Below are 13,887 nucleotides of genomic sequence, written 5' to 3'. Positions count from 1 at the left end.
TTATTTTATACATACTCGGCAAATGCATATTGATGAAATAAAATCAAGTAAATGCAAATACTACTTCATGCATCAGATAAGAGAAATGCACGCTCTTGATAGCAGTGGTTACGACACGAGAACACTGGCTCATTTTCTCAGAAATCATTTTCTCAAAACACTATATTGCATTTTTTTAAAAAAAGTGATAGGCCATTTCACGAAGAAACTCGGTGGCAGACACAATTTACAATTTATTAAGAAAAGAAAGAAGAGGGGAGAAGAAAGAATTTGAAGAGCTTCCAACTGTTAAAATGTGAATTAAGCATAGTAGTAAGACATGGAGGGCTTTTTTCTTAAATTTTGATTTTTAATGATTAAATTGTTAACTACAATGGATGAGTTCGATTATCAATAGACTTCCTTTCCGAACTAATCTCAGAATATATCAGTCTTGTGTTTGTAATGTCTTTACTTCGTAAATTTTGTTCGACTTCTGTAGTTGTGTCATAGAACTTTTGTAAACAGTATAAAGAAGGCTAAAGAGTGGTCATGTCTGACCCGATGAAGAGTAGTTGTGGTGATTCTTGTCAGTCTGAACTATATTCATTTTCGATAATCATTTCTATGTTCATTTTCATCATACAGCGCTACAGACTAGGTGGCTTAAATGACAAATTTATCTTCTCATGAAAGCTGGAGGCTAGAATCCCAAGATCAAGGTGTTGGCAGGGTTGGTTCCTTCTGAGGCCTCTCTCCTTGGCTTGTAGATGGTGGTGGTCTCCTTGTGTATTCACTCCATCTTGCTTCCATCTCTGTGCGTGTCCTAATCACTTCTTCATATAAGGAAACCCAGTAGATTGGATTAAGGCCCATCCCAAGGACTCACTTTACCTTAATTACCTCTTTAAACCCTATATCCAGGGGCGCCTGGGTGGGTTAAAGCCCCTGCCTTCGGCTCAGGTCAAGATCTCAGGGCCCTGGGATCAAGCCCCACATCAGGCTCTCTGCTCAGCAAGGAGCCAGCTTCCCCCACATCTCTGCCTGCCTCTTCGCCCACTTGTGATCTCTGTCAAATAAATAAATAAAATCTTGAAAACAACAACAACAACAACAACCCTATAACCAAATACCACGTCATTCTGAGGTACAAAGGGTTAGGACTTTAACATCTGAATTTTGAGGGGACAGAGTTCCCGTGGCCCTGTGAGCCATACCTTACTCTGTGGGTAAATCGTAGGCCTCAGAGAGACCCAGGGAGTACAGTGTGCAGCAGAGTCCTATGACAGGAAGAATCTGTTTATTTATCTCATATTTGTCGCTTACAAGTTGAACCCGGACGAAGGGTAGGATTAAAATATATGAATATTTATGAGTCAGAGTCTTAGCAAGTTAAAGCCAAGCATAAGTGCATTTCTAGGACCTTCTAATAGATTCTCCCCACCCCCTCTTTTCAACCCTTTCGATGCATTTACATACTTGATTTAAAAACCAAATCTACATTATTTCTCCAGCCCTACTTTTCATAAATTATAAATTCACCACCCTCTCTGGAATGATGTTATTTTGACTTGATTTATCATTAATTACAAGGTCTTGGGACTTGGAGCAGCTAAGTAAATAGAGTGCTGGATCTCCATAGTGAGTTAGTGCCGACAGAACTGTCTGCATGCATGTGCTCTGACATTTTACTTTATATACGTTATACCAGTATTTGGAAAGCATTGTATAAAAATGACGTTTATAGGATTATACAAAGTGTCTCTACATATATGTATGTAAAACAGGCCCGTGAACTTATTTGCTGAATCCAATTTGAGCTATTGTTGGTATGTCCAGGGTAAAAATACTATTTATCACCATGTGAAATACAGAATTGTTCATGCTATAATAATCCCTGCTTTGACTCAGTAATTATTTTATAATACCTAAAATTTTTTATTTGGTAACCTGTTTGTATGAGAAATAAAACCTACAAGCATTTGCCTCTCATCATCAACCAGATACAGAAGCAATTACATTTAGGAAGTTAGAACTCTTAAAATTGCTCCTGGGTTCTCTTCTCACTTTCTACCTGGGTTATAGAGATCGGGAAATAGATTTTGTCTCGAGAGTCACATATTCCCAAGATTTTGTGCGCTCTTATAATAGTGGTAATCATCAGCTTCGGTAATCTGGTGAACCCAGACATTTTATGATTTGTTGATAGTGGCACTTACTTTCTGCCTGCTTGATAATCTGTGTTTGCAATTTGGGGGTGAGGTCTATGGCAAGGAGATAGTGCGGAAATGAGCCTATAGGCACTCACTCCGTCTGCTGCCAGATATGTTCTGAATTAGATTTTTCTCCTTTCATTGCCAGTCCCAGGCTCAGTCTGAACTTAGAACTGCTCTGCCTTGGGTCACTTGGCTTTATGCCACTTAGTATAGTCTGGTTTTTAACTATCTCTTTTTGGTTATTTTTAGTAAACAAGTAGCAGATGAGGAAGGACTCTCAACTCACATGATACTACCCCTTTTTTTTTAAAGTATTTTTTTTAATCCATTAAAGTAGTAAAGAGGAAAACCAGGCACAATGACAATGGTAATATATGTTGTAAGGCAAAAAAATTTCTGATTTTGTAAAATGAGGAGAAAATTAATGCCATTCTCTCTACTTTAGTCAGCCTTTTGGGTAATGTTTAGAGGCTATTTATATGAAACTAGAACATGATGATCCATGAGAATGAACAACAAAAATATGTAAGTAAAATTAGGACCAATTTTAATAATGGAGTCCTAAGTATAGCTCTCCACATATGAAAATTACCATTTTGAAGTCATGGCTGAAAAAACCGTGCTGGTAATTCCCAAATCTTGGTATCTCTGGACTTGGCCTCTCTTGAAACTCAGATTTTATGTACAAAAACCTATTAGACATCTCTATCTAGGTACTTCAAAGGCGCCTTCTATTTACTTTTCTAAAATTGAGCTCCTACCCCCCCTCTATAGGCCATCCATCTCTTTCCCAACCCCTCCTTCCTTATCTTCAGTGAAGTTTCTCTCATCCACCTAGTCAACTATAGCAAAATTCTTTTTTTTAATTTAATTTTATTTTTTCAGTGTTCCAAGATTCATTGTTTATGCACCACACCCAATGCCCCTAGAGCAAAAGTCTTAAAAGTCATCTTAGAACCTTTCCTTTCTTTCCTCTCCTGTGTTCCACTGATCATTCAATAATACTGATTTTTCTTCCTTAATATTTATTAAATATGTCTCATCTGAACAGCCACAAATACAGTTCCGTCCCCTATCATTACTCATCTGAGGTACAACAATAACCTCTTGCCCTCCTGGATGCAAGCCTTTCCTTTTAATTCATCCTCCAAAGTAAAGACAAAAACCTAAAACTAAAATCTTTTCATATTCTTCTACTAAGTTACCAACTACCATTAGGATATCTATTTCTGCTTCCTGGAATGTACATAGCAGCCAAGGGTAGCACACCTTAAAAAAATAAATTTTTTGGGTGCCTGGGTGGCTCAGTGGGTTAAAGCCTCTGGCTTCGGCTCAGGTCATGATCCCAGGGTCCTGGGATCGAGCCCTGCATCGGGTTCTCTGCTCCGTGGGGAGCCTGCTTCCTCCTCTCTCTCTGCCTGCCTCTCTGCCTAGTTGTGATCTCTGTCTGTCAAATAAATAAATAAATAAATAAATAAATAAAAAGTTTTTTAAAAAATAATTTAAAAAAATAAAAAAATAAATTTTTTAACTATCAAGTTATTGAACTTTTACCTACTTTTATCCTTAAGTATGTCTGTAAGAAGTTGAATTATATATAATGTCTAGTTATATGTATATATGTATGTGACATATATGCATTAACATATATATGTAATGTATAATGGAAGATAGATAGGTGACATTCACTTATATCTCTACCAGAGATTATCTGGTTTGAAACCTCTGGGTGCAGATACAGAGTGAGGAGACCCCATCAATGGATAGTAGATTGTGAACACAAAATAGAATGAAATAGTATAAAGAACACTGAGCCAGAAATTAGGAATCTAAGGGCATTGGTCCTTATTCTGATCATATCTAGACTTGAGATCAAAAAATAACTGAAGGTCTATGCGTTTGAGTTTCCCTTCTTATAGAACAAGAAGGGATTTAGGCTAGATTAAGGGTGGCAAACAGGTCTCAACTCAAGTGCCAACCTCAATCAATTTGAAGTGGTTGCCTGGAGAATAGCGGTATGCATTTGGGACCAGCAACATTATCCTGAAATCAATTAAGAAGGTCTGTCATGGTTGGGGGAGAGGAAGTGATAGCATACATGTCCATATTATCTATCCCAAGAATAGATAATCTTTAAGTCTTTAAGTCCCAGCTCTATGATTGAATATTTTTCTGCCATATGACAATGAGAATACATTGAAATTGTTGATCTTCTTGTTCCTTGGTTGTCTTCAATTGTTCCAGTTCATTTATGATACCTTATCTCACAACCGAATGTGACTCCAATGCTAATACTAATGTTTAGCAGTTTTATAAGCGGCAGACTTCTATAGTATTTTCAATATTTCTTTCTAGATCTTCCACCTCCTCCAGTGCCACCACCTGCTATAAAGTCACCCACTGTCCAATCCAAGGCACAGCTGGAGGTGCGACCTGTAATGGTGCCAAAACTCCCTTCTATAGAACCAAGAACAGACAGATCGTCAGATAGAAAAGTGGGCAGTTACAAGGGGCGAGAAGTCTTGGATGGAAGACAAGTTGCTGATATGAGAACCAATCCAGGTGATATCAGAGAAGCACAGGAACAGCAAAATGATGGGAAAGGACGAGCGAACAAGGCCACAAAACGAGACCTTCCACCAGCAAAGACTCACCTCATCCAAGGTACTGATTTATTCAAATAGCAAATAAATACAGATTGAACATATGTTTGCAAGTTGTACTTTTAGGTTCTCTTAGGCCATAGGAAAAGGGATAAGATTTAGAATTTGACTCTCTAATGGAGAAGACAAGCAGGTACTCAAATAGTTTTAATATAATTAAATTAAATATATAACATTATATAAGAGTCCCTTGGACAGGTGCTGGTTGAGTTGGGTTTTAAAGAAAAGCATGATTCCAACAGGTTAAACAGAAAAAGGGATAGCAGGTAAAGGAAGTTGTTGGAGAAAAAAAAAAAATGTGAGTGTAAAAGCACATGTTTGGCGAATATTGATTTCTAGTTCCACCAGACACAAATAGTGAAAGGTAAAACTAGAAAGGTAATTGGGCCAGACTGGGAAGGCTGGGAATATGATCTAGAGTGTGGGATTTATCATATAAGCAGTGGTGAGCCAGTAAAGAATTTTGAACAAGAAATGACAGAATCAGGGGCACCTGGGTGGCTCAGTGGGTTAAAGCCTCTGCCTTGGGCTCAGGTCATGATCCCAGGGTCCTGGGATCGAGCCCCGCATCGGGCTCTCTGCTCAGCGGGGAGCCTGCTTCCTCCTCTCTCTCTCTGCCTGCCTCTCTGCCTACTTGTGATCTCTGTCTGTCAAATAAATAAAATCTTAAAAAAAAAAAAATGACAGAATCAGATTTTTAGAAAAATAACTGGCAGCCCTCTATAGTGAAGGAAGAGATATTGGACTTGGGTAGATGAAGGTATCAGATCATTGTAAAATATCTAGGTATAAACTATGAAAACACTGAATTCAAATAGTTCTGTAGAAAATGGAGAGAACAGCTTACATTGACATTTTGGTGATAGAACCAGTGGTGACTAATTGAAAGTAAAAAAATAGAATGAAATTATGGAATAAAGAGGAAGTTACTCAAATGTTCATTAGATGGCCCTGTTGGCCAGTGGAACCTAATTGTACTAACCAATGTAGGAAGAAAAGCAAAACAAAACAAAACAGAAAAAATGTCTGAGGGAAAAAATTTTACTTTTTAATGGATTAAGATGCTGATAAGAGCACAGATATGGAGAAAATCAATAAGACTTTAGAGAGCTAAGTTTAAAGATCAGGAGAAAGGTTGTGAGTAGAGAGTGGGTTTTAGAAATAGCAACACAATTGTATGAATTACAGAGGCTAAATTTTCAGCTTGATACACTCGTTATTGTGGAACAATCAATTCTCTGGGAGCAAAGCAAAGCAAAACCCTAATTTATAGCCATTTACTCACTTCTATTGGGTAGTTACTTCCAAGATGACTGGCTTCAAGCTGCTAATATGAAGTCACTTGTGCACTCCTCTTCTGAGAACATGTGAGCCAATCCCAGTACCCCAATAATCAGCAGTGATTATATTCAAAGGTTAGGCCCAAGAATGACTTTCTACAATGGAAGTTGAGATGGATCTACCAAGAGGTTTAAATAATTTAGATCTCCAAGCCAGAGAAAATAATATCCTAGAAAGAATGGAGAAGGAAATTTTAAGAAGGAAGTCTAAAATGCCACCCAGAAGTAAAAACTGGGTGTCAACAGGAGGAGGGGGCTGGGGGAAAGAACACATGAGAATTTTGCAATATGTTATTTGTGGGTGGCATTTAAAAGAATTGTTTTTAGTATTGTAGTCAGAATAGAAGCCAGACTGTAGGGGGTTGTAAAGTAAATGGAAATTGTGGAAGGGAGGTGATGAGCTCTTTTCAGAAGGTTGGGAAGAGGAGAGATTGGAAAAAGAGTTTGCCAGGAAGACAGAGTTTGTGGGAATGCTTTAAGATGGGATTATCAGAGACGAAGGAGAAGAAACCATTTAGGAGAAAGAAATACAGAAAAGGGGAGGATTGATGAAAGAGTCTGAAAAGAGTATTACGGAAAGGAATCTAGAAGCCTTTAGGGGGACTTCAATACTATGGTAAGATTAGACATAAATATCTTGTTATGTTTATTCTGAGCCCTTGGTCATTAGTAACTTTCTTCAAAATGGGAGTCAGTTTCACTCTGTTCTGTGACAGGAAGCCTGAACTCCTAATCTAGGCCTGTACTCAGCAGTAAAGTGATAAGTAAAAGTACCTTCCAGGCAAAAGCCTCTACTATGTGACACCAAAGTACTTGGTGTTACCACCACAATCCAACGTTTGAAAAACTGAGCCTACTTTTTATCAGTTAAGCAAAAGGTGATCTGGCTCTGAACTTTTAACCCATACTGTACTCCCAGTAGTGATTTATAAATATAATGTCATGACATAAATGATGAAGTTTATATGTGGCCCAAAAGTGTAGACCAATTTGCTGCTACAAGTAAGCTTTCTCTAAAGCATTGGGATTCTTCAGGAGACGATTTTACAAACCTGGAAAGATCTTGGTATATACAGGATTAGAACAAATGATGAAATTATTTTACCAATCTTTAGAGATTTAATAAGTTGTCCTTTGTGTTATAAAAATATTTCTAGGGTGCCTGGGTGGCTCAGGTTAAGCCTCTGCCTTTGGCTCAGGTTACCATCTCAGGGTCCTGGGATCGAGTCCCGCTTCGGGCTCTCTGCTCAGCAGGGAGCCTGCTTCCCCCTCTCTCTCTGCCTGCCTCTCTGCCTACTTGTGATCTCCCTCTGTGTTTCAAATAAATAAATAAAATCTAATATATATATAGTATATATATACGTATGTATATATATATATATATATATACACTATATATATATATCTAATATATATATATATTTCTAACTAAAGAACTATTACTGGAACCATTAATCTAGAAACAAAAAAACTTATTTCATGGAAAACACTGAGATACACTGACCAGATTATTATTTCATAGGTCTTACCTTCCCAAATTCTTATTTGAACCATAACCCTGTGTATATGTGTCATTAAATGATCATTTCTATGCATTGCTATAATTTCCACCTTCATAATTCAGTTGACATTATTTAAAATGAAGGAGGAACCTTGATTTACAAGTTTAATGAATGGTCATTTTTAATTAAAGAGAGTGGTCTTCTAGACATGAATGACTGATCTTTTTGCTGACATTTACCTCAATTAGTTCAATTTATTTCTGCATATATCAAACATCCACTGTGTTGTAAAACGTTATACTGGTCCTGAGATTTATGTGTAAACATGAACCTTGACCTCATGAAGCTTATAGTCAAAGACAGAGATAAGTATATCTGTATGTTTATAGACACACTCACATTTGGTGTAATGTTTATGATACTATACTTGAGAGTCCAAAGAAGGGACAGTTAGCCCAGTCTTTGGGGGTATGTAAGGTAAAGAAAGACTTCTCGATCTTTCCTGGTAGAAATGACACATAACCTGAGTGTTCAGGATGGGTGAGATTTAACTTGGGTAAGAAAAGTGGATAGATTTTTCTGCCAGAGAAACTCAGCATGAAAATCTCTGAAGTGCATTGAGAAGATTATAAGAAATTCAGTGTTCCTAGACAGTAAAGGTGGTCAAAGGGGAAGGTCTTAAGGTAGACATAAGCATAAGTCATAGAGTGCCTCTAGTTCCTGTAAGAAGGCAGCTGAGCGATGAGGGTTTAGAGAGGAGTGACTCAAGGCAAGGATCTATTAGTAGATATTTACCATGCTGGGACAAGAGATGTGGAGAATACAAACCAGACTCTAGGATCGGAGATGAGTGAGTGGGAATATTCAAAATTTAACATTTTTTAGTGTTAAAAATCAGGCTCACCTGTATATATTTGAATGCATGGAAAAAGTACACTTAAGGCACACTGGAAGGTGGTTGGAAGGGAGGGAAGACTCTAAAATAATTTCAGTTTTCTATATTTGTTGTCCTAAGGATTAGTATCGTCATTAACTATATGAGGGAATACAGAGAGGAAAGAAAAGAGTGGACCCGATGAAGTCAATGTTGGACATATTGAGTTTGAGGGGTAGTTAAGAGAAAGTGTTCACCATAGATTAGGAGTTGGAAATACAAATTAATGATTTATCATAATAAAATATTAATTAAATATATGCATTCACTCACTCAAAACTATCAATATGTCAAGCTGAGAGTATATCAAAACATGAAACACAAAATACCTGTCCCCATGATGGGTATAATCTAGAAAAGTTTACAGTCTGTGAAAATGGATGAAATTTCCCTAGGTGAGTGGGGAAAATAATGTATATATACACTAGGCTACGTGTTGAAACCTGCAACATGTAAGATGCACTGCATTAAGAGCCCACAGGAGACTGGCCAGGAAGGGAGGAGAACTAGAAGCTGGGAATGACTATTCCCAGTTTAACAGTTTAACTTGATGATGGTTTCCTGATGAAGGGCAGTAACAAGTCCAGAGACATAAGGGCTGAAACATGATTAGCATTATCAAAGTCAACAGTGAATTTTCTCTTTTGTTGTAGTAACATGGGCATGGATAGATTTCCACGGGATTCGGAGTAAATGGGAGGTTTATCTACCAGTACTGAGCCTAATTGCTTTAAGAAGCTTTGCTGAACTGTAAGGACAGGAAGAAGGTATTGCTTCATGTAGAGCACAGGCTTTAGGGGAACTTTTTAGCAAGAGAGATATTTTATATTGTAGTCTGACAAAAACTAAAGTCAATGGAGAGAAAAAGATTGATGAAGGTCACATGATCCCCAGTGCTGTGAAGCAAGGGTGAAAAACAGTGGTCTTCATGGATTGGGAGACCCCAGCGAGTCTGAAACTCGCTGGAAATTGTGATGAGTAGGATGGAAGGAGAAAGGTGACATCAAGGTGTCCAAAGGGTAGAGTGGACAGGCTTTGGAGTGAAGTAAGCACCTGAAAATCATCAGTATAAGCAGCACCAAATTAAAAGCAGTATGGAGGTAGAAATTCAGGAGATGGCATTTAATTAGAATGGCTTTGTGTTTTAACCTAGCAACGATGGCAGGCTTCTGAGAGTCAGGGCTTCACAGTGTAAATATGATGTTGAAATGGAGGTTGACATCTTGGTATCTGGAAAGTGAACCTGGGCTTGGTTCTGTTTCTGTGGTTTGAGGAAACTGGACTTTGTTTCTATCAATGCCTTGAAATAACCCTTCATAGTTTGCATAGGGATTTCATGATCCCCTCTGTTTTTACGTCAACACTGGGAGCACCTCTGGGTGTAGATACTATTAACGCTTTTTTAGAAAAGTGAACACTAAAGCCTAAAATAATTGGAGAGCACATAATGAAGGACAGAACTGGAAGCTAAGTCTGACTCCAGGTTTGGTTTTCCTCTTCTAATGATGTTGGTCCCAAGTGAGTTAGAGGTGGACAAGAGCTTGTGAGTGAAATCAACTTGAATGCCAGCCAGTACCAGGAAAGACAATGAGGCTTGTTATTTTATTTTTCCGGACGCTGCTGCCTTTTTAATTATTGTTATAAAATGTCCTCATTTATTCCTCAATAACACTGATGCTTCTTCATTCAAAATGACAGATATAAATTATGTTACATTATGCCTTGAAACAGTACAGTGGTGTTCATATACACTTATTATATTTCATTACACAGAGGATATTCTACCTTACTGCAGACCTACTTTTCCGACATCAAATAATCCCAGAGATCCGAGTTCTTCAAGCTCAATGTCATCAAGAGGATCAGGAAGCAGACAAAGAGAACAAGCAAATGTAGGTCGAAGAAATATTGCAGAAATGCAAGTTCTTGGAGGATATGAAAGAGGAGAAGATAATAATGAAGAATTAGAGGTATCTATAACTATTTTCCAAGTTTCTCGGTATTATATGGGTTGTTACATCAGCCTCAAAGTCAGGAATATTTATCAATCTACAGAAAAGTTACTGTTCTGCCACAAATCTTAGTGTTGGTGATGCCAGAGACTGAAATTCTTTGAATTTAATGATTTCCTTGAAATGTATTCCAAAGTTGTAAATGGGGATAATAATTTCTTTTTAGATCTAGAGGGTATATTCATCTGCAGATCTTCAGATAAGAGATTTATATGGCAAACATGTTGTTAGGAAATAAGAATTATTTACCCAGATAATATATTGCATGGTATTATATTATAGGAGGTTATAAAAACCAGTAAGGTGACAGTTATGAGGATTTGAATAAGGGTGCTTAGCCTGTGTTATCATCGGCCTCCCTAGTAATCACTGTGGTTAATCTGACTAATTTGACCAATTATCTTCCACCTTCTTTTTTCTAAAAATGATCCTTGACCTGATCAGTCAACCTGATCCTTGACTCTAACCTTCCCAGATAGAGGAGAACCCTTTTTGAGTCAAATATATACTCCTTTGTTAGAATTTATAGATAGAAATACAAGAGGGAATTGACAGTATATCATATCATATTATATTACAAAATCACCTCCTACTTTTAAGACAGTGTTTTTCCCATTCAATTAAAAAAAATGGGGGGCAAATTTCTCTTCTCACAAAATTATTTAATCCCAAGTAGATTGTTAAATTAACATTAAACTGAACTTTTAAAAATAGAAGATGAAACATTTTAAGGAATGATGTCTAATTGAATTTTCTGTAATACCCAAAGCATTTTCATTTTGACATTAGGAATAAGAAGACTTTCTTCCTACAGTTGTTATGAGAAGTTATTTTATAAGTTCTTTTGTTTATTTGGGGTGTGTGTGTGTGTGTGTGTGGTTTGTTGTTATTATTTGTTTGTTTTTGTTAAGTAAGAGAACCTTTCTGGAGGACAAAAAGTCATCATACAGAACTCTAATACTTAAAACCTATAAAATTTGAACTACAATGTTGAGTTGGGGCTGGAGGGAGTAGAGAAATCCACCTTCCACTTCTCCTCTGTCTCCTACACCACATGCCCCAATACCCAGACATCACACAGAACACACTCACGGAGAACTATTGAATTTTCTATCAAAACCAACTAACAACAAATAAATGAGTTGCCATGAGCGCTTTCTAACATATGCTGGGGAATGAACGAAGAAATACCAACTGTAAGGTTGAAAACATATAAATCAACAAACTCTAAAACTGTTCTCTAAATTTTATTTTCAAATTTAACCAACACTTTTCTCTTACAGGAAACTGAAAGCTGAAGACAACCAGAGAGGCTTGTGAGATCTAATGTGAAAATTATCACTCAAGATGCCTCATGTCTGATGACACATGACGCCAGATAAAATGTTCAGTGCAATCAGAGTGTAAAAATTGTCATTTTTTATTCCTCTTATTGGAATACCATTTTTAAAAATTTTATTGGAGTTTTATTGTTGTTGCTTGATCCTTATCCCTAATGAAGAACCTCCCTATTCCCCTCGCTGTTGGAACAAACCATGACACCTTACTTCCAGCAAGGGATGTATTTGACTTCTTGCTCCAGCCATCAGCCAGCAAGAGAGAATGACACAGTTCTTTTGCATTTTGCCCCCGAGATATGGCATTGCACTGCTTAGATACCAAGCCAATTTTCAGCAAAGTATTGATCAAAGATACAAAATTGATTAATCAACCTCATGCCAAGGGCTCTCAAGACATAATCTTTCTATAACCAACTGCTAAGGCAAACGAAAACATACTTCATTTTAACATGATTTTCAAATCAGTCTTTCATACCACCCTCTGCTGGGAGAAAATAAAATGTAACAAAAGCAGAACAACCACAAATCAATTTGAATGAGGTAGAAACATTGTAAATAGATGCTCTTTGCAATCCCTGGTGGTACTTTATTTTGTCTTCATTTCGATCATTAAAGTATATTCTTGGAAGTATACTTCTGGAGAAGTAGGGGTAAGCCAGTTGGATCTCTGGTTGTCTAGTCATTGTCATAAGTAAGCCTAGCAAAAAACCTTGTTCTATTTTTCAATCAAATGCAATTATAAATGCATATTACAAACAAATGGATGTTTTTAATGACCAATCAAATAAGGACATCCCTATCTTAACTGGCCTAAATTTCTTCTGGTAGTGTCAGTTCGACTTTCAGAAGTGCCACTTAAGGAAGTTTGATTTTTGTTTTTGTAATGCACTGTTTTTAATCTTTTTTTTTTTTTTTTTTGGTTTTAAAAGCACAATCACTAAACTTTATTTGTAAACCATTGTAACTATTAACCTTTTTTGTCTTATTGAAAAAAAAATGTTGAGAAGCGTTTTTAACCTGTTTTGTTCATGCTCTATGTTTGTATTTGGAATATTTGAATGATGACAGATGGTGAAGTAACGTGCATACTTTATTGTTGGCCATTCACCCAATGGTTCTTACTTTTCCTGAACTTAAAGAAAAAAAAGGTTTAAGTTTGTTGTGGCCAATTTGAAACTTATAAGATTTTCTTATAAGCTCAAAGAGAGGCATTGCTTGCTTTGAGTTGCCAAATGATGCCCTCTGACTGTAGATTTTTATGATCCTTTTTTGTTGTTATATGAATTTCATTGACTTGATAATTGGTGCTATTTGAGGGAAAAAATGTACATTTATTCATACACAGGTATCAGGCCTGACCCCACTGGAAAACAAAGCCAAACAAAACTGAACCACAAAAAAAAAAGCTGGTGTTCACCAAAAACTAAATGTGTTCACTTAGATAATTTGAAAGTTACATAGAAAGGGTGTGCAGTACTAAGGGAACAATCCATGTGATTAATGTTTTCATTATGTTCATGTAAGAAACCTCTTATTTTTAGCCATAATTTTGCATACTGAAAACCAATAATCAGAAAAGTAATTTTGTCACATTATTTATTAAAAATGTTCTCAAATACATCATTCTTTCTTGTGTTGATTTCTTTTGTTTTTTCATTGTGTGATCAAATTTATTCCATTTAGTCACAAAGTTGTGCTGTCTTAACATTTCACCACTATATTATCAGATAAGTGAAAATTCTGAACAACCAGGCTTTACTTATGAGGAAAAATTCTCATTTTACTCCATGGAAATTAAAGATATCAGATCAATCAAAACCTAGAAGGCATTTGATCATAGAATACCATTTTAATATTAAGGAAGCACTAAAATGTTTATCTGTGTGTATCTGAATTTCAGG

General features: G+C 36.6%; 1 protein-coding gene across 10 annotated transcripts in view; it reads left to right on the top strand.

Moving 5' to 3' along the window:
- The window catches only part of ROBO1 (roundabout guidance receptor 1), a 1,159,067-nt gene extending 1,145,461 nt beyond the window's left edge, over positions 1-13,606 (top strand). For all 10 annotated transcript variants that reach the window (XM_032878064.1, XM_032878059.1, XM_032878058.1 and 7 more), the window contains 3 exons: positions 4,551-4,859; positions 10,408-10,604; positions 11,930-13,606. In XM_032878064.1, the coding sequence (XP_032733955.1) occupies positions 4,551-4,859; positions 10,408-10,604; positions 11,930-11,944 (521 nt within the window). In that variant the 3' untranslated portion in view covers positions 11,945-13,606. The remainder of the gene's footprint in view (positions 1-4,550; positions 4,860-10,407; positions 10,605-11,929) is intronic.
- The last annotated feature ends 281 nt before the right edge of the window (positions 13,607-13,887 follow it).

The sequence above is a fragment of the Lontra canadensis genome, unplaced genomic scaffold (genome assembly GCF_010015895.1).
Source record: "Lontra canadensis isolate GAN:19392208 unplaced genomic scaffold, GSC_riverotter_1.0 scaffold62, whole genome shotgun sequence".
In the NCBI taxonomy this organism is placed as follows: domain Eukaryota; kingdom Metazoa; phylum Chordata; class Mammalia; order Carnivora; family Mustelidae; genus Lontra; species Lontra canadensis.
Note: the sequence above shows the minus strand (reverse complement) of the source record. Positions and strands in the feature narration are given on the sequence as shown.